The sequence below is a fragment of the Phalacrocorax carbo genome, chromosome 3 (assembly GCF_963921805.1).
Source record: "Phalacrocorax carbo chromosome 3, bPhaCar2.1, whole genome shotgun sequence".
Classification (NCBI taxonomy): domain Eukaryota; kingdom Metazoa; phylum Chordata; class Aves; order Suliformes; family Phalacrocoracidae; genus Phalacrocorax; species Phalacrocorax carbo.
In genome coordinates this window covers 96,906,150-96,927,205 of record NC_087515.1, presented here as the reverse complement: position 1 = coordinate 96,927,205, position 21,056 = coordinate 96,906,150, and the positions used below count along the sequence as shown (strand labels likewise).

General features: G+C 38.0%; 1 protein-coding gene across 4 annotated transcripts in view; it reads left to right on the top strand.

Annotated features, from left to right (window-relative positions):
• Positions 1-21,056, top strand: part of COL19A1 (collagen type XIX alpha 1 chain) — a 215,218-nt gene that overhangs the window by 17,531 nt on the left and 176,631 nt on the right. For all 4 annotated transcript variants that reach the window (XM_064447840.1, XM_064447838.1, XM_064447839.1 and 1 more), the window contains 3 exons: positions 16,540-16,663; positions 17,058-17,333; positions 19,014-19,094. In XM_064447840.1, the coding sequence (XP_064303910.1) occupies positions 16,540-16,663; positions 17,058-17,333; positions 19,014-19,094 (481 nt within the window). The remainder of the gene's footprint in view (positions 1-16,539; positions 16,664-17,057; positions 17,334-19,013; positions 19,095-21,056) is intronic.

Here is a 21,056-nt window from a genome sequence, read left to right as displayed (position 1 = left end):
AGTGTGGGAGCCTGAATTTAGTACAAATCCTGATACTTTCTTCAGGTCTTTCAAAAGGTAGTTGATCAGAAGCTGCAGTCATAAAATCTGTCTCTTTCGGATTCTGGTTGAAAGGTACTGAAACTGAGTACTTTCTGTTTATTTCCAGAAACTTAAAAACTTACTACATTTTATAAATTAAAAAAGAAGGATAACACAGGGATTACTCTTGAAAAAAACAAATTGGAGCTGTACCTACCATGTAAATACCAATTATTTCATTTCATAACTAAGGAGAAAACTGGGGCCTTTTACCATGAAAAATGATAGGACAATGCTTCTTTTAAAGAATGAACACACGTGAATGTCTTTTTCTGCATATTTGGGCTTGTTTCTACCGGAATGAAACTCAAGGCAGGCAATAAGCAAATTACAGAAGCACTGGATGAACAAATAGTAAAGACAGTTTCCTTACTTAAAAAGCTTTCCTTACTTTGAAAAAACATGTATTTAAGTTCAGATTAGTGTTGGTTTTTTTCCTACTGCCTTTATTTTAAAGGAGAAATCTGTCCAGCCAAGATTTTTATTTGGAAGACAATAAAATTAGCCGTTGACTTTCACAGCACTCCTTTTCAGCTCTCAGCCTCATCTCAATTCTTCCACATCAGCCTCTCTGATCAGTAAGGCTGGTGGCTGATCCCGGTGGCTGTGTGATCTCCAGCAGTCACAGTGGGGAAGGAGCATGAACATGCTGCTAGAGCTGGGAGTAGCCTGCCGTTAGCTTAAGCAAACCCTGAAATTGCACCCTCAGTTTAATGGTTTAACCTGCCCCGTGGAAAACAATTTTGTTCTTCTGATTAAAACAACAGTTTAGATATTGCAGATGCAATTTCACTTTTGCTATATATTCCTATATAGAATCCCTTTTTATCTGCATCTGATATGGATGCCAAAAGTCTTTTTCAGTTTTCTTATTGGATGAGATAGTAAAACTTAAAACACATACAGTCATAGGTGCCACAATTGCTAAACAAAGTTATTGTGTCATTAGATTTCTAGATTCAGCACAAGCTGTTTACCTGGACACTTCCCTGTGGCCCTTGTTCAAAAAATTGGACACAGATTGTGCCATAGGCTGTTCAATTTACCAGCGCATTAGCTGAAGAGAGCCTTGAGTGATGCCGGACTGTGGGGAACTTTCACAAGAATTTCAGGTCTCTTACTCCCTGCCAAACATGCTGACTTTTAAAAATCTTTGTAATGTTGTCCTGGTTTTTCTTGGCCATCTTTTTTGAAAAAAAAAGTCTCCCAAAAGTGAGTACAAGACAGTACTATAAATCAATAAGAATGCAGATCTAAGTCTGTAACAAGACCTGTGTTTGATAAGAACACTATTCAGAATAGTCTTAGAATAAAAATACAGTTACAAAATTAATACAGTTGAAGTTTCTTAGAAAGCCAGAGTAAATATGGCTATATACAGCAATGCTATATGCAACCACACAGAATTCAATGAAATGTAATGGATATTATGCATGCAGCTGAGGATAGACTATAGCCCCCATATGTTGTAGTATAAAATTAGAGATTGAAAGATCATTTGTCAGTTTTGCTGATTGGGCTGAGAGGATTCAAGTGTCTTTGTAAAATGCATATAATTTGTCCAGCTGAAGCAGTGGAGCCATATGCTCCAGAAGTAATTTATCAGCAGACTGAGGAGGGGAAAAAAAAACAACCTGTAATCAGATATTTTTTTCATTCTGGGTTTTGTGATTTAACACTTTGTAAAATTTAGTTTGCATTAGTTATTCTGTCAGGCATTTCTCCTCTTAGCTGAAGTTGTACCTGCAAAAAGATGTTTGTGCTGATGCATCTCTGTCTACGCTGGGGCTTTGTTGTTTAAAGATCACAGAATCATATAATCATTAAGATTGGAAAAGGCCTCTGAGATCATCAAGTCCAACTGTCAACCCAACACCACCACCCTTCCTAAACCATGTCCTGAAATACCACCTCTATATGGTTTTTGAACACCTCCAGAGATGGTGACTCTACCATCTCTCTGGGCAGCCTGTTCCAATGCCTGACCACTCCTTCAGTAAAGAAATTTTTCTTAATATCCAATCTAAACCTCACCTGGTGCAACTTGAGGCCATTTCCTCTTGTCCTATCGCTTGTTACTTGGGAGAAGAGACCAACCCCCACCTCACTACAACATCCTTTCAGGTAGTTGTAGGGAGCAATAAGGTCTCCCCTCAGCCTCCTCTTTTCCAGGCTAAACAACGCCAGTTCCCTCAGCCTTTCCTCATAAGACCTCCTCTCCAGACCCTTCACCAGCTTCGTTGCCCTTCTCTGGCCACGCTCCAGCAACTCCATGGCCTTCTTGTAGTGAGGGGCCCAAAACTGAACACAGTACTTGAGGTGTGGCCTCAGCAGTGCCGAGTACAGGGGCACAATCACTTCCCTGCTCCTGCTGGCCTCACTATTCCTGAGACAAGCCAGGATGCCTTTGGCCTCCTTGGCCACCTGGGCACACTGTTGGCTCATGTTCAGCCGGCTGTCAACCAACACCCCCAGGTCCTTTTCCTCCAGGCAGCTCTCCAGCCACTCTTCCCCAAACCTGTAGCGTTGCATGGGGTTGTTGTGACCAAGTGCAGGACCCAGCACTTGGCCTTGTTAAACCTCATACAGTTGACCTCGGCCATTCCCCCACCTTGCCTCTGAGTTCTTAGTTTTTTCTATATAAAAATAGTTCATGGGCTCTCTCACAGTGAAACTGCCTGGTCCTTTTTTCATTACACTGATTTTCATTTCAGTTGGTTGTGAAAGATTTTTGGCCTCTAGCATTTCTCTGTGGTTAGCTCTTTGCAGTCTTTATCATCGGGGCATGAAGCATTTTTTTTAATTTATGGAGATAAATTGTCAATTAAAAAAAAATATTTCTGTAATTTTGCATAAACACTGCCATCCATGCCGTGGATTTTTCACTTGGAGGTCTGGGTATCAACTTGATTTCAGTCAAAAGTGTACAGAGTTTGCAGATTGCAGCCTTGTCTCAAGTGAATATCTGTCATGTCACAAACTCATTTCAAAACTTGGAATGATTTAATAAACGTCAACATCAAGAACAGCCTGTAATCTACGGAAACTAAGTCCTGATGTACAGATATTGGTGTATTAACAGAACCATGTGCAAGAGATCATGTTATTTTTGGATTTAGTCAATGTGACTAGTTGCAGAATCTCAGAATTCTATTAAAAAAATAAATCCTAAAAATACTCTGGGCTTAAGCATGACAATACAGGCCTTGAACAACATGCTGATAGTTCCTAATATGGTATTAGGCTTTTAATTGTCATATGAAAATGTATGTATCTTTTACTTTAGGTATTAGGCTGCTGCTTAATATTACACCCATAACAGAAATATTAGTGTTGATGTCCTTGATAAACTTCAATTTCTCTCTTTTACTCAGTTTTCTTTGTGAACTCTACTGTGAGTTTAGTAAGAAATGTGTATGTTCATAATCTATGGTGAGCAGTGTTGATTAGTCAAATACTGTTGAATGCATATCCCATAAATAGTAATGGCTATTTTATGGCAAAGGAATGTGATGTTTGCTTTGGACCGCTCCTGAGAAGTAACAACGCAGATAACATGATTAAGGTGCTGTGACTCCATGTACCTTAGTTTTTTTATCTTACTGGATCTGTCTCTTAGTGAGCAGCTCAGAATGCTAGATGACTGCCAGTTTAAAATAATCTATGAAACTAAACAAAAAACAGAATAGTATTCACCAGGAGCACATACATTAACAGGAACTGTTTGCCAAGACTTGGGGAGAAGTAGTGAATTCCCAGTCCAGTTCTTGTACTCAGGACCCTTCATGCTGGATGTGCTTTGAAGTACAGCGCATGCAATTGCAGCATTAAATTACTGCTGTTGCTCAGGATTGATATGTAGCAGCTGACTTGTACAGGATTAGTAGATAATGCTCACTCATTTTATAGGTAATGGTGTTATTTGGAAACAAGGTGTTTTGGGAGGGGAGTCTTCTAGTGCAGTAGGTTGTTGTTTTTTTTTTTAAGTAACTCCCATGAAATTAAGTCACTGAGAATTGAGAATGTTTAACGTAAGATGTTTCATTCCTATATGAACTGTGGACAATATGTGATAAAGACAGTAACTGGTAACAATAATCATATGGACAGAGACATTGCGAGAAACTGTACCACAACAGGACCAAACGTAGAAGATAAGTTGTAGCCATAGTTCAGTAATGGAGCTGTATATGATGACTTGCATGTCTGAAAATGTTAGATCCAAGAAGTGCCATCAGACATCTGTATTTACTCGAAAAGGAGAATAGACTTTGAAACGACTTCTTATGTTTTATAGGTTACTTTCCTTTCCGCAGGACCTTCTTTAAATTTAGGAAGTGATAAATGTTTGTATTACTGTTAGTATGTGGAGACAGATATGCTATGCTACCAGGAAATTACATAAGCTTAAGATTGGTTTGTTGTGAAAGTGTTAGGAGCACTAAAAAAACACTTTGTGATTCAAGATAGCTGATATGATTTCATGGAAAGGAAAGTCATGACTCATTAACTGGTTAGTTCTTGAAAGATGGAAGAGTTATAACACAGCCTTGCCTCATTGCTCTCCTTAAGGACCAGTTAGCACTACTAATATGAATCCATATTATGCTTAAGATTACATTTTTTACAGCATTCTAACTTTTGTTATCACAATTAAATGTCATCTCTTTAAACAGCTTATGTTGGATTGATTCTGTTCTCATCCACAAGTAATTGTGTACTCCTATCCAGTGGGCTCCAGGTGTCCCTGCCTGAGCAGGGGGAGTTGGACCAGATGACCTCCAGAGGTCCCTACCAGCCTCAACTGTTCTGGGATTCAGTTATAGACTATACCATTAATGGATTTTCCTCCTTAAGAATATAGACTCCCATAATATTGGGTACTTAATTCCATTGTCAACCAAGTAATTTATAGGGTGAGAGTGAATTCATCAAAATTCTGGTTTTGTCATAGGACAGTGAGGGGTCAAAGTATTTCCTTTTTAAAACTTCCAGAATATTTCTTGCATCTCATTGCATGCTTAAATGTTACAATTTTATACAATGCAAAATATTGGTGATACTAGTAATATTTTCTTTACTGTCATAACTCTTCCACACTTCATTTACTAGCCTGAGGTTTGTAGTAGGTAATATGATGTTCTTAGACTTTTCATCAGCAGAAAAGATTTCAGTCTCGGCCTTACTGTTGATTTCAGTCTCGGCCTTACTGTTGAGAAATAATATCATTGTTCATTCTAGTTCTGTTACTTTCATATGGAAGTCACATAGATGATTCAACCTCAAATTAAGTTATAGTTGTGTATTGTTTTAATGCAAAGTTTTTGTACTGTGGAGACTTTGCTGTTTTGAGAGAAGTTTGTAAATTCCCAGCATATCAAGCTTCCTTGTTTGGATGTAAGGCATCTGGCCTGTTTCCCCAGCCTGAGAAGGACTCCTGGTAATATCCAGTGTTCTTTCAATCTGGGTTTGGTGAGTTTTTTTGATGTGAAGCTTAGGAAAAATCTAAATAAAATGTTAATTGATTTATCCAAAGCTGCCACTGGTTGAAGCCTCCTTTCAACACCTCTCTCTTGGGCCTAATGCAAGACTTCATCTCTCTTTACAATCTTTTTTTGGTTTCTCTCCCAGCCCTTTAAAGGGAATACCTAGCCATTTCCCAGCTGGGTCTGATAGAAACAGGGTTAGCAAGTTACAGGTCCTTGGCCCATCCTGTTAAGCATAGTTATGACTCAGCAGATAGCAATGCAATGTTGATATTTTTAAGCTTGATATATTTTAACCCCATTTAATCTGTAACTTACAAAAAATCTCATTATTACAGAGTGTGAGAGATGCAGGTTGAACTGTATGTAATCTTTTTTTTAAACTTGACTTTAATAAGACAACTCATTTCTAAGTCCTGAGACTTCAAAAAGGTAATAATATCCAGTTTCTGAAAATGCTATTAAGTCTTTCTATGGGATGCAAATGTATTTTTGATCCTTTATTTTCCATATTTATTCACTTAGCATTCAGGTATGTTAACAGTTTTACAAACTGTAAAAGAGCACATTATTTATCTAATCATCCTTCAAACTGTAAGCAGAACACCAGGCTTAAATATTCGTAGACTAATCATGCTGTGTGTAGGGGGTGTTAAAGCAAAAGCGTGTTATCTCTCTGTAGCTTCACTCTTGCAGCTGACAGTTACTTATTTCAGGTCAGACCCTGGTATCTGGTATCATTAACCTTCTTTCCTACTCCAGTCTCTTCTGCTGGTAACTTAATCTTCACCCCTTATGCCTTCTTTTTTTCGGGGAGATCAGTTGGAATCAAGATGGGTGGGTATATCCATCTGTAACAGTGTTGTAGACTGTAGTACCTTCGGTGTGCCTGTGCCTCTTTTTTCAAGCACGTCTTAGCATGGCCTGCCTGTGACTTTAGCCTGGAATGAATTTATTTATAGGCAGTTCTGCGTGGTGAAGAGCAGGAGGCTAGTTATCCAGGCAATTATTTGAGGAGGTTAGGAAAAAAAGCATCCCTTGGTTTGATTCAGCTGCACTTCATACAGTGGTCCTTCTACTTCGCCCTTTCCACTGCCAGCCATGCTATTATGTTCACTGTGAGCACTCAGTGTTTTCATGAGAGGGATGCTGGCCTGTGAGATGGTTTGCCTTTTACCATCAGCCAGGGTTGTCTAGGACCTGGCAGAATGAACCAGGGAAGAAAGGGGGGAGCCCATTCCAAGTGTAATCCACGGTTCACTTTGCTAACACATGTTCCATTGATTCATTATAAAAAGCTACCGAAAGTTTGGGATGGGGGTGAGGGGAGACTAAACAGGAAGAAATTGAGGGTTCTAAGGAAAGAACACATTTAGACTGAGTAGCACTATGTCATGCAGAAATACACAAGTATTAGGGAAGTAGGGAGAAATGGAAGGGTACAAATCTCTCAGCATGCACCTCTGCTGGAGCTGACTAGCTGTCCTGTGTACCAAACTGCAAAGATTGTTCTATTTCTGAAGTTGGCTAGTGTCTCTAGATAACCTGTACAAATGTATGTGCAGTGCTGGTAGATTGGCTGTGAAAGCCTTCAAGAAGAGATGGATGCTTAGATTTCTTCCTCCTCTAGAGAAAATTCTAGGAAATATACAGGCCAAGCAAAAAGAAACATCAGTCCTGATTTCCTCCCTCCTTTCCAAAGTATGAAGTGCATAGTCTGTCTTCAGACTGAATGATCATGGCCTCCAGTAGACAAATCCTCTAGTGTAGTCTGCATTTGCTTTGTTTTTCAGACAACAGCAACCACTGAGATCTACAAATAACACTGTATTATATATCTTGCTTCAGGGTAGGAAGCATGTAAAAATGCGTGCAGAGCAATTTTCACTGCCAGTTGACTTTCAGAGGTTACTGTAATTATTTTTTTTGTCTAACATCTTCAGAGGGTTTCTTGATCAGCTGAATAACTCCATTCCACTGTAGATAATCATATTTAGCATAAGAACTTTATATCTTGTTGACTTCAGAGACTGACAAATAACAGACTACTCTAATAACTAGACCTGTTGTCTTTGTGCCATTTCTGGGAACAAATTAGAAGGACCACGAGTTATAGAGCTACTGATAAAATGTCTAAGACATGGGTAGATGTTAAAAGAAGTATGTAAAATTCCTTTAAAAGTATTTAAGTTCATATCCTCGTCTCTTGATGATTGCTGCTCTTGAAAGAAAAAAAGTACCACAATTGGGATTTTAGGGCAGTTAGTAGAGCAAAATGGCCTTAAGGGATTATGTAAAAATGCCAAAAAGCTTGACAGAGTTCTTGAATGACTTGAAGAAAACTTAAATCTGTTATTCTTTTAAGCACATCTTAGCTTTAAATTTTGAACAAAGACCTTATCTTAGGAGACAATCACAGACCCACCGAAGAAACAGACGGATCACCACACTTCTCTGGATTCTGCCATTAATCTCCAAAGAGAAAGTTCTGTTCAGTGTTTGTGGATTGCTTGTGAGAAACGTGTCAGACCCTGAGCAAGTTTCCTTATAGAGGCAATTGTTTTACTAGTGTGGTTCTGAGTAAGGAAAAGCACTGAGGATTTCTGGGATGTTCATGCTGGTCAATAAGACCATATTTGCATGCGTGTGGGGAGGTTTCATTCCCTAGAGTGAATCACAGGAGTAGAAACCTGTTAGAAAAATGGGGATGCACATGTGTGTGATGTTAACATTTAGCCTCAGAAAGGAAAGGAGAATGAGGTGTACATCTTGGAAGAGCATGATTCCTGACAGGAAATTATGAGAGTTCAAAGGAGACGGTTTTCTTTTGAGTTACTTTTATATTTTCAGTGTAGCTATGATAGGGAGATAGATGCTAGTTCTGGAAGGAGATCTCCCTAACTGACATTTTTTAATTTTGATACATGAGCAGATTTAGCATCCATGGAATGTGGAGAAATGCTTAGTGAAAGGGCCCTTGGTATGAGAAACATCCCTGTGTTCACAAGACTCTAAAACCAATAGACTGAATATGACTTCTTACTGTAATGTCCATGTGAGAAGGGGCAGATGGAACTGAAGGTATCGATTACTGATGCATCAGTATCTGGTACAGAGGTGTTACCTGACTGCCACAGCTACTGAAAATATATATGAGAAGAGTCAGGTTGAAAAAACAGACTCGGGCAACAGAGGGTGGTTTTGGTCCCTTTCTGCCAGCAATGTTAGAAAGTCTCTGCTTGTTTCTCAGTAAGTGATGCCAACATGTGGCACATGGACAACCAATCTGGTTGGAGCATCATGAAGCAGAGGGACATGAGAAAGTGTTGTGTAGTTGCATGATTAGGAGAAAGCAGATACAGAGGAAATGTTTTTCCCCTTTGTGAAAGAAATAGAGTTCCACGTTTTTCTCATCTGTGTTCCCTGTCACTCGGACACTGAGAGGAGTATGCTTGCTTGTCCTCTGGTCATCTCCTAAGGAAAAGAAAAGTCTGAATGTAAGACCTGAGTGAATCATGGATTGACTTTAGTCTTTATGAATCACAAGTAACCATGGATTAGATGTTGAGCTCAAAAGTGTCTGGAGGAGCATCTCAATGCCTGTGTACTGCAAAAGCCGCTCCAGTCTTTATAGTACCCTATAAATTTCCTTTACTTGCTTTGTACATAAAAAAGCAACTTACTGTAGTATATCCATTGTCTGGATCCACTCCGCTGCATTGTGTTTTCTTGAGTCTATAGCAGTGCAGGTATAGGAGGATCCTGTGGAGATTACAGATTACTTTGAAGTTTTAGCTTGCTGAAGTAGTCAGGCTCTGGCTTTCTCCTCTTCCCTGACTCACCTTCCTTCACAACGTTCTCTGGTGGTAAGGCTGCTGTTCTCTGCTACCTCGTGTGCTTATACATGGAAAGATACTTGCTACTGATTAGAGTGGCTTAATTTACTGTGCAATATTCAGGGTAAGGTGCGATATTTTGGAAGGGGGATCATGCTGCTTGAATATTGTATTTAATAATGTGATACTCTTGCTAGTTTCTGAACCTGTTTTATCATCTTTTTACATTCTGTAATATATTAATTATTAAAAAGGGGAGAGAGAGAGTGAATGACTGTGTGCCCGAATCACACATTCTTGCTTTTGGTAGCATTTGGTCTTTGCTAGGGTTATTTTTATTTTCCAGGTACAAGGAAAATTCACTGATTGCTCTGAGACCTATGTGGTTCATAAAACAAATATCCAAGTTGAGCAAGTCTAACTGTATCAGAAGTGCTGCAAATTGCCTTCCACAAGATAAGAGTCCAAAAGCTTAAATGTTGACCTGAATTTTCTCAGGACTCTTATCATGCTGCAGAATTCTGCTTAGGAAAATGAGAAGAAAAATTGTTGTGTTTCCAATGTCCATTATTGTATGTTACTCCTTTTATGTCTGTTGCTTTTTTTGCTGCTGTTTTTGTTGCTGTTTTGTGGGGTTGGTTTTGTTGGTTGGTTGGTTGGGTTTTTTGGTTTTGTGGAGGCTTCTTTGTTTTGTTTTGGTTTTTTTTTCCCAGAAAAGTTAAAATGCACAGAAATTAGCCAAACTCGGAAAGAATACATGGTTTTGTTAGCCTGGCCTCTTTAAAAGCAAGGGAGGACTGGCCTTTGACTTCATTAGGGCTAGGAGTTCACCCACAGTTCCTGAAATACGGATACACAATACTGCTATAAACTCTAGAGTAAAAGTACTGTGCACAGGCATAACAGCTTTGGTCTTTCTATTTCTCTTTCAAACCAATCTTTTTTTTAAATTAACTTTAAAATTTTGATAGCAATAACATTGACTTTCACAAAAAAAAAAAAATATTTCTAAACCACCTGTTTATTAAGTGACGGCCGATCTATACCTGTTCAATAAATGAAAGAAGAGGCATGATGAAGTATATGAAATATTAGGTACATCCCTTTTCTTGATGTTAAAATAATATGCAGCTTTGCTTTCAGCGGTACATTTTCTGAGTGGGTTGAGTTCTCCCTAAGTAATTAATAACTCTTAAGCTGTCTGAATAGTTTCCCTTGAGTTGCATCATATAATGTGTCATATGAAAACAACTTGAGGCCTAATGTAACATGAAACTGTATAGTGCATCTTAATGTGATTTGAGGAAGATGGATGGGAAGGAAATTATTTCTTATTCTGAGTAACAAACAGCTGTTATTAACTTTTATTTGAAAAGAATTTAAAATACCCTTTCTAGGCAAAGATTGGTAAATTGTTCTAGTTAGTTATTTCCTCTTCTCCCATAGCACCATGAAGTTAGGCAAAAAAAGAGAATAAAAAATACAGTCATTTCATGTAGAAATATTGAGTAATGTGGAGATTTTTTGTATTTGATCACCTGAGCTTTACTTTTTTATTCATAGTGGATTTCAGTTTAAATCCCTTAGCAAAAATGAAAAGGTTAAGATTTCAGTGTCTCTGTCAACATAGTACTAAATAAATCATTACTCACCATAGGAAAGTTGTTTAAACTAACTCCTTGATCTCTGGTCACCAAATTATTGTAACATTGTCATGTTACAAGTGACATATATCAGGTAATGGTATATGTCAGCTGGAAAAGATATGTCTTGCTATAAACTCTAAACATCTCCCACTTCACACTCAGGAAATGTAAGTTGGCTCATCTTTCTCTTCTTGGAAGATACTCAGCAAGCTGGAGGCTTCATTGATACTTGTAAATACGGAAGTTTGTCATATACTGTAGTGTATTCTCATTCGATATGGAACAATTAGAGTTCATAAGATTTAAAAATAGATGCTGCTTTTCCATTAGTGCTTTATTTAAAAATAAAAACAAAAGGTAAATAAAGGATTGCCTTACTAAATTTGATATGGGTAACTCAATGCTGCTTTACAAAGATAGAACTAAAACTGTATATAGCACAGTGAATACACAGTTAATTCATTCATAATTACTTCTTTTAACATGGTAGCACTAGGAGAACCAGCTGGTATCTGCATACCAGAAATTTTCAGAACTTTTGAGGAAACAAATGAATAAGCAAATATTTTGCCAAAAATCAGTCTGTACTTCATCATTACAAACAGTGGAAGGTATGCATAAATACAGTTGTAAAGTTCATGTAAAATTCCTGTAACTGCTCTTCTAGTAACCTCAGAACGTACGGTCTGTGCTGTGCTTGGGCCACAGCACCTGTTTTTAGGAAAAATTATGGCTACGTTTAATCCAGTAAAAAAGAGGAGAATGCAATAAAAGCCTTTGCAACTCTGAGTATACATGTGCTTTGGCAGAGTGGCACATAGTTGTTGCAGGAATGTCAGTGTGTATTAACATTCTGGATGTGTCTGCTTGATGCTTCAACCTGTGGAACATTAAAAGATACCTGAATATCTGGATTTGTAATGTCTACATGTACGATCTAAAACCTTGTATTGTTAGGGATTTTCCTGCTTGTTATCTTCGGTCTCCTCAATCAGCCAGCTGGCACCTCTGTAATTCACAGTACACCTCAGTCCGGCAGGCTAGGGTGGTGTAAATTCAAGCCTGTGTATTCAGTTCGTGTGCTTCAATTCCTGCTATTGTTTTCAGCAGTTTCCATGAAGGGTGTGCTTCACTTTGAGAACACAGTGCTCCATTCATCAACTTTCGTTTTTCATTATATACTACTGACAATATGGACAGAGGGAGAAAATCAAACTGTCTAAATTCCACATAAAGTATAATTCAGTCAGACTTTGGGCGCCTGAGCCTCAGAGAATGATTCAAATTGCCTACCCTCAAGCACCACCTAACCCCTGATGGCACCTCAAATGAATCATTTGGGACAACAGATTTCCCCCGGCGTCTGGGCTTAAGTTCCAGAGAAGCACCGTGGCTTAAGCAGCCAGGCATGTAACTCCCACCCAAGTTTCATTGTGACTCAAAGATGTGTGTAGAGATGCCAGAACTCTGCCTGTGTCCCAGAGGTGCCTAAGCCATTGACTGTGCTTAAATTGCACATAATAATCTTGGACAGCATTGAATTAAACACAAACAACAGCAGTCATGAGCACTTCCGGTGTAGAAGAGGGAGAGAGAACATTTTTGGTTAAGCCTTAAAGGTTAGAGCAGTCATCCAGGAAGGATGTCTGGTTTGGATTGACCTAAGCTAAGAAAGCTCAACAGGAATTGGAGAACTTGACTGTTGTCCCACTGTTAAGGATATTTCCTGGGAGAGGAAAATCTCAGATTCATGTGTTTGCTCCCAAGTCTGATTACGTATTTTGGTTCAGAGAATTTTGTCCATAAAAACATAAGCATCCCCTGGTTCAGAGACCAGATGCCAAGGATACCCTCATTTTCTTGTCTGCTTTAACTTGTAAGTTCTTTCTTTCACCTTTATAGGTGAATATGCACACTTATTAATTGCTGCCCATATTTCTGTAACGTTAGGACTTTCTTAAGACCTGTCATCTCTCTTACTGCTTTTGGCTTAGACACCATGATGTACTACCTAAAGTTAGCGTTCTCTGTATTTGTGCTTTACATCTGTAGACTTTGAGGTGAGTTTGGTACAGGTTTCCTTCATCCTTACTCTCTCCTTTTCCTGCTGTTCTTTCCTTGTGCCATGCTGAAAGGGTACATAACTTGTTGAGCTGTGATTGTGTGGAACAACTTGCTTTTGTATTTTTCGTTAACATTTAATATTACTTCATTACTGTTTTCACCCTGCACATGACATCTCATTGGTTTTCTCATTAGTTATTAAATGCTGGTAGATGCAGTAATGCAAAATGGTATATTAGATATCCAAAGGACTTCTGAATTTCAAATTCAGTGTTCTGAAAAATTCTGTTTTGGCTTTTCTCATGTTCCAATATGAGGTTTTATGTTCATACTTCAGGTCTGGCTTTCTCCCTCCATCTAATGCCTTTATATATTCATTGTTTAAAGGGCATACATACTTTGCCTATTTCTGATAAGTTTTTAACTGAGCTTTACAGAGTAGAAGATACCATGTAGTAATACTTAAATTTTACTGTAGTATCTTACTGATGGTCTGTACCTAAGTCACTTCAATGCTAGGTGCATGCTTTTTATTCTGTTACATTCACTTGCAGCGATTCAGAGAGGAAGAGCATTGGGGAAAATTTGTATCATAGTAGATAGTATGCTACTTTTGTGAGTATTTTATTCCTTCATTTTTTTCCTTTTAGCATGCACCATCTGGCTGGAAGGGTTAAGTGTTAAGTGTGTGCTTTAAAGCACCTGTTTATGACTTTTTGGTCACCAAGGAATGTTCATATAGTTACACAATGAGAACTCTTCTCAGAATAAAGATATTTCTTCTGTTATGTCATGTCTTTGGTATACAGTAGTTATATATCAAATTTCTGCTGTTTGTTGGCCAGGCATTGGAACAAGTTTCCCAGAGGGTTGTAGATTAGTCTCCATTCTTGGAGGCTTTTAAAACTCACTGGGACAGGACTTCTAGTAACCTGATATAATTTTCAGGTTGGTCCTGCTTTAAGCAGGGGGTTAGATCCGTTGGCCTCCAGAGGTACCTTCCTACCTAAATTATTTTGTGAATCTAACTGAATGTATCCTTGGTCCATTTCTACTTAAACCTTGCCTCTTTAGCTGACTTCACTGAAATCAGTGCAATGCCCTTAGGGATTAAATTGACATTGTCTGCTTTCCTCATTTCTCCCAAATCAGTTTGCTCTGTCAGTTCAAAGGTAAGAGACGCTAGAGTGAACTCCTGCCCTTTATCATAATGCAGGCCCATACCTTAACTCTTGTCCCATTTCCCAAATGGTTTGATAAACTGTTAAGGAAGATAATTTTATATCACGTGCACTAACACACAACCAAAATTTTTTGAGAAAATTCTGAAAGAAACACTTGAAATTTTAGAAGACTAATATTGTCATTCATTTAGATAACTCTTCAAGTGTCAGGGGGCTTACCGTAAAAAGCAACAACAGTGGAATAATAAAATAAAATAAAATAGTGCTTGATATTTACTAGAATACCTACCATGTCCAGAAACTATTTCCATTTGTTTTGCAGACATATCATACAAATCTTGGTTTCCCTTCCTCCCACGTGATGAAGACTTCTTATCATTTCCCTTCCACAGTTGCCTGCCCTTTGCCCATTAATGTTAACTCCCCTCTGTCTCCCAGTATGGAACTTAGCTGGGAAAGTTAACTGATTTCGGAGAGCTAGTGAAATGCTCCCCACAGCCAGATATCTTGTCTAGCTTGCAGCTGTAATACCTGAGATGTCGTCTCCTTAGCTTGCCTGGGGCACTGTAAACCATAGGGCTGATCACATGTCCAGATGGTTTACTGTTCTGCAGAGACGCACTTATGTATTACTCATGCAAGTGAAGTTATTTTCTTTCTAAAGCATAAACATATTCTTTATGGTATAAATAAAAGACAGAGTAGTATGAAATCTAGGTCTAAGTCCCACAAAGCCTATTTGCTCTGCCTTGCCTTTTGACATTGAAAGATCTATAGCTGTACAACAGAGCATATGGGTCCTCTAATAATGTGGGAGAGTTGCCAATTTGGTCCTGGGATAAAACAGGAATCAGCTGTGGGAAATAAGCCAAAGAAGTGTGATTCCCCCATAAGGGACTTAAATAGGTGTTGGTCCATAAAGAATCTCTTTGGCAGAATTTAGAGCAGGCTTCTCTACACAGAAGGCATTTTTCTTGAGTTCCTAAGTTAACTGAAGTGCACTGACTTCCAGGAGTGTTGAGGGGTTATTGTCTTGTCACCTGGTGCTTTCCTCTCTTCTTATTTTTCCCCTTTGTTTTGGTGTTAGTTTTTTTTTTTTTGTTTAATAAAGCCTTTGCAACATACTACTGTGTAATTATAAATCCCATTTGTAGTTTTTTAGAACTAAACCATTTACGTCACACGACTGTGGGAAGAAAAATGGGACATTTTTCTGCTGCGTGGGGACCTGAGGTTTCCTCCACTCTGATCCAGGGAATGCCTTTTGCAATGTGGCTAGTTGGGCAATCCTGACTGTCTTCAGCAAACAGCAATGTTAACACTTTAGCTACTCATGTGTAGTAGTGTTTTCATCTGTGGTTTTCATCTGTCTCACCTTTGTCTTCAAAAATAAATAATTTGAAATGCAGAAGCTTCAAAAGAAAAAAGCTGATTGCACCATCCTTATTTGTTTAGTACAGAATTATTACATAGTTAATGATTAACAAAGTCTGTAGAGTTGAGTTACAGACTAATTTCATTTTTTCTGAAATACCAACTTTTCAAATAGTTTGCAGAAGTGCTGTTGTACTGTATTCTGTGACATAGGTAGCAAGTCAGACTTTTTTTAGGAGCATTGACATATCTTAGTTAAGAAAGGAATAACAAAATGAAACAGCAGAAAGACATTCATTCAGAAATGCATTTCTTATTTTTGTTCAAGCCTGCTAGAGTCCAGCTGTTTTGATACTCAAGAAGTCTGAGTCATTGCCCATGGAGGTCACTGGATCAAACCCCCAGCTGAAAGCAGGACCAACTTGAAAGTGAGATCAGGTGGTTATGAGCCCTGTCCAGCTGTGTTTTGAAAGTCTCTAAGAATGGGGAGTATTCCACAAATCCTCTGGGAAACTTGTTCCAGTATCCCAAGTAGTAAATTGGGAAAAGCAGTATTTTAAAAGTATGTTTATGTGTGGCATTCACTTTCCAGCAGTTCTTTTCAGGTTCCTATTTATAGTAATCAGATTTTTAAAAAGTTAGAACAAAAAATTCATTAGCAAAATCTTCAGCCATTTATTCTTATAAATAGGCTGAATTGTACTTTTGAGAAGAGGCAGTTCTGAAAGCTGAGGCCCCTGAATTTGTATGAGCATGCGTGAGCATTTGGCTCCTTGTTTTCACCAGGTATTATTTCTGTTCATTCCTTTCAAGCAATGTTTGTATGTATAAGAATAACAAGAAATCTTTTTCCTCCCTTCTATTTTAGGCAAGTATTTCCAAATGGGCTTCCTGAAGAATACGCTCTAGTTGCTACGTTCCGTGTACGGCGAAATACCAAGAAAGAGCGTTGGTATATATGGCAAGTTTTAAATCAGTATGACACACCTGAGGTTAGAGACATCTTTGATTTTTTTTTTTTTTCATTAAGTTCCTCTCTTTTTTCGCCCCCATATAATATGGCAAATATAACTTTGTGGATGTTTCACCACTGGATTTTTCTACAGTTTTTATGGAATAGACAGACTGCTCTGAAATAGTTGATTTATTATAGGAATGACAGAAATTTAATAACATGTCTTGAATTAAGACTGTAAACTAGGATAAGAAGGTATGCTATGATTTATAGCTGATATGTATTTGCAAAGTTACATAGAAGAATGCTTTGTAACATAATTCTTGCCCAATCTATGTAGTTGAAGTATTTTTAGTATATAGAGTTTACATATTTGTTTAATTCTTTTACTTGTATTTTTTAAATGACCACTTATTTTATTTTGCTTTCAGATCTCTGTCCTTCTGGATGGTACAAAAAAGGTTGTGGAGTATATGACCAAGTCTGCTCAGGGAAATATACTGCACTACACTTTTAAGAGTCGAGAAATTTATCCATTGTTTGATCGACAGTGGCATAAGCTTGGTATTAGCGTGCAGTCGGGGATCATTTCCCTCTATTTGGATTGTAATTTAATTGAGAGAAAGCAGACTGATGAAAAATTCACCATTGACTTGCAGGGAAGGACTCTGATTGCTTCTCGCGCTGCAGATGATAAGCCTGTAGATGTGAGTAGTACGAAAGGAAAACCAGATAACTTGAAATAGTGTTTTAGCCATGCTTTCACTAACACCCTATTAAAGAATTATGTAGATAAAAGGTTCAAAACTGGTTATTAATTTTGAGTACATATTCTTCATTTGAAGTCTTTTTCTTTAAAAGGTATTCAGTGCTGTAGCATCTGCTAAGGCAAAACTTGTGTTACCAAAGTAACTACAAAAACTCAGTCCTGGTTTCAGAAGTCTGTTTTTCTGTGTTTGCTTTGGAGTAAGGGCCACATAGTTACCAGAGACATATTATTACTACGTTTAGAGATAACTTCTAGTGGTAATTTTTTTCTTTCAATTTTTATGAGATTTTTTTTTAGGTTTGTATCAGTCATCTGTTACAGTTTGTGTCTCTTTGGTAAAGGCGAGACACAAAAAACTTAAGGATTACCTCTGTATCAAGATTCTATCATATTCTGGGGTAATTCAGCTATGCAGAAATAGGCGCATTGTTCATTGCTGTTGCTCCTTCCTCCGAATGGGAAGGATTAGGAAGTGGCTGGAAGTGAGTTCCCTGCAGCCTTTGGTGCAAGAATTACGCAAGGCAACCCCATAATAATCTGGGCTGTGTTCTGTCCCAGAGATGCTCTCCTCTGTTTCCTCATGCAAAGAGCTCACAGCAAGTAATCTGAAAGCTCCAGGAAATGTCAGTTTGTTTTAAGTACACTGACATCCAGTTACTAGGTTTAAAGCATCTGGCTTAGAGTTTATAGTGACCCTCTGAAAGTATCAGCTATGTTATGTACACTGTACAGTTCCAGATGAAAATAGCACATTGTTAACTGCAAGCTAGCATTGTGGGAGGAATCAGTCCTGTGAGGTGCTAAACGCTTTGGCTTGGGCTCAGAGCTCTTATATCATGGGGCCAAGCTGGTGCTTCATTTTATTTTCTAAGACCGAGTTTAATTTATTTGAAATGTATGTACCATCTCCTCAGGAGATGCAGGAGAAGGAGCAGATTCTTTTTATCTTGTGTTGGTTGCATGGCACAGGCTGGATAATTCTAAGTCGAAGTTGTCAATCGGGATTTCCATGTTTGCAGGAAAACTTTATGGGCATAAAGCTGATGAAGGCAGCAGAGCTGATCCTGTACCAACAGTCGCTGTTCTCAATACCAGTGCAAGAGAGAGAATAAGAGGATAAAAAACCAAAGCAGAAAGAGGCATACAAGGGCAAGATTAACTACTTAAAATTAGACAATGTTCATCTCACCCATCCACCCAAAATCTCTGAAACAGAAGCTTGATGTACATAAATTGCAATTTTTGCTCTGCAGGTGATTTATTAGCAAGGTCCAGGAAAAGGTCTATCCGAAGTGATAGATGTCTGTGAGATAGAACATATCAAACCTTTATGGCACTGCAGGAAAAAATTATTTTCCTGAAAAGGAGATCCACAGAGGATGTCCAGAGGGCTAAAATGCTTAGGTAGCATAACAAGAGCAGTACAGAGGGATGCAACTTACATGAAGATAAATTAAATCTAAAATGTGATTACATCAAAGTAATAGGCTCTTTTTCCAGCATTTCAGAAATATGCAGTGTTTCAGAGAGGAAGTTTATTATGCCAAGATAAGAAAATGCATGCTGTAACACATGATTTTTTACATCTCATGTTAATCTCTTTTGTATTTCTTAATAGATTGAACTTCACCGCATAACAGTTTATTGTAATCCAAAACTTGCAATAGAAGATACGTGTTGTGAAATATCTGCAGACCTGGTAAGTTATTTGTTAAAATGCAAATGTTAACACAAAAGAAATTACTTCATTGTTTCTTACTAAAGAGTTGTAACGAAATTTCAGTAGAAGTGATAGATTAATTACCTCCTGAAAATGAATCCTGTATCTGGAGTTGTGGTACATCGTTTCTTGGTGCCTAACTGAACGGCACAGTGGAACTTCAATAAAAGGCACTAGGTGCTGCTAGTGCTTTTTAAATTCATTTCTTAACATTGATTAATATCTAGTTAGTCACTGAGGAAGTCTCAGAGAGTAGGAAACAAATCACTGCGATGACCCGAGGATGGCCTCATATAACAGAGGCCATTTCAATAACAGTTGCATATAGTGAAGCATTGCAGATGATAAAAAAAGCCCATGAGTCTTCATGACAGTGAAAGGGAAGAAAAATAGGAAAGTGTTGAGGGTGTTTCCCTTATTTTGATACGCCAGCATCAAGGAATGAGTGTTTCATAATGGGCAAACCCTTTGTTCTTTATAACACCATGCTGAGATGTATATATTGTTTAACATAAGGGAAAACATTGATTTAGTTTAGAGTGTTCACCTTTTCCTTTTGTTCTGACAAACAGAACCAGTGTAAACTTGAAAACTCTAGAACTATAGAAATGCTTGAAGTTGTGGATGTGATTGTTTTGCTGAATCAAGCCCATTTGGAGGGGAAAAAAAAAAGAAAAAAACCTCTGAAATAAAACATGTTAAAATAATGGTCTGCTAGTTATCAATAGTCTGTAAGAGCATGCTCCTCTGAGATAGCGGCAGTACCATCACCACCCAGCCTACAGTCAGCAAAAAAATCCAGAGTGTGCAGAAGGACTAATTGCTTCAATCTACAGAGAGATCGGAGAAAAGGGTACTTGGAATGAAGGGATACAGCTGCCCAGGAACAGAGGAGCAGAAGACTCTGTGGGAACTGATAACTGATAGATGCTCAGAAGCATGGAAGAGGCGGGATTTAATTTATCAAGGCAAATTGCAGTTTTAAATAATAATTTATCATGCAATTATATTTCAAAATATATTCATGATAATAGTGCAGGCTTTCTCTTGAATGTAAAATGTTATGGATAAGTGAAACGAATGGATTTTTTTCTGTAGGTTCCACTTTGTACATGGAAATACAATGTATTTAACAGTTATGACACAGTAGCAAAAAAGTAAAAACAAAACAAACCCTAATAATGTATGAGCACAAAAAGGTCGAGGATGTAGGCTTTATTAATAGCATCTTTAACATTCATTCAGCTATATAGCTAGAAACACTGTCCATTTCATTTGTATGTCTCATGTAGAAGATCTAAGAAAATGGTGGACTACTTGTTAACGACTTTCATATCGAAACCAGCATTACATTTTCTGATTTATTTTTTCATTACTTCCATACCAATTATAAGGGCTATATTTTCAGTAATTTAAGGGAGGGAATTTATCCTTGGACACAAATTTCTACACTAAGCTCTAAATCCTCTGGAAATTTCTTTGACAGAAGGCTCGCAGGAGACCTCATTACATCTTAATGAGAGCTTCTGAAATTTATCAGGTTCTGTTGACTTGTCCTGTAGTATATCTTCAGGTTGGCTCAGCTCTCATGAGTTACAGACAGGTGAATATTGGCTTCAGGGCTTATTGTTTGTTTCCAAACTGTGCATGCCCAAAGTATTTAATTACAAAAAAATGACAGAATTTTCCCTCACGCTCACTCTGACGTTTTGCATTTCAGGGCGGGGATGAGACTGAGAAGTACCCTCTTTTTTTTTCCCATGGGCATTTTCTGCTTCACTACTACTAATTCTGGGAGACTTTATTCCTGTCTGGGCTCTTTTGGAAGAAAGAAGTGGGAGAGTCAAATAAGTTTTATCTGCATTGCTTTTAGTACAGAAGGACCACAATGTCTAGATTTCATTTTACTACAGCTTTTTCCTCTGTTTGGCAGTTATTGTG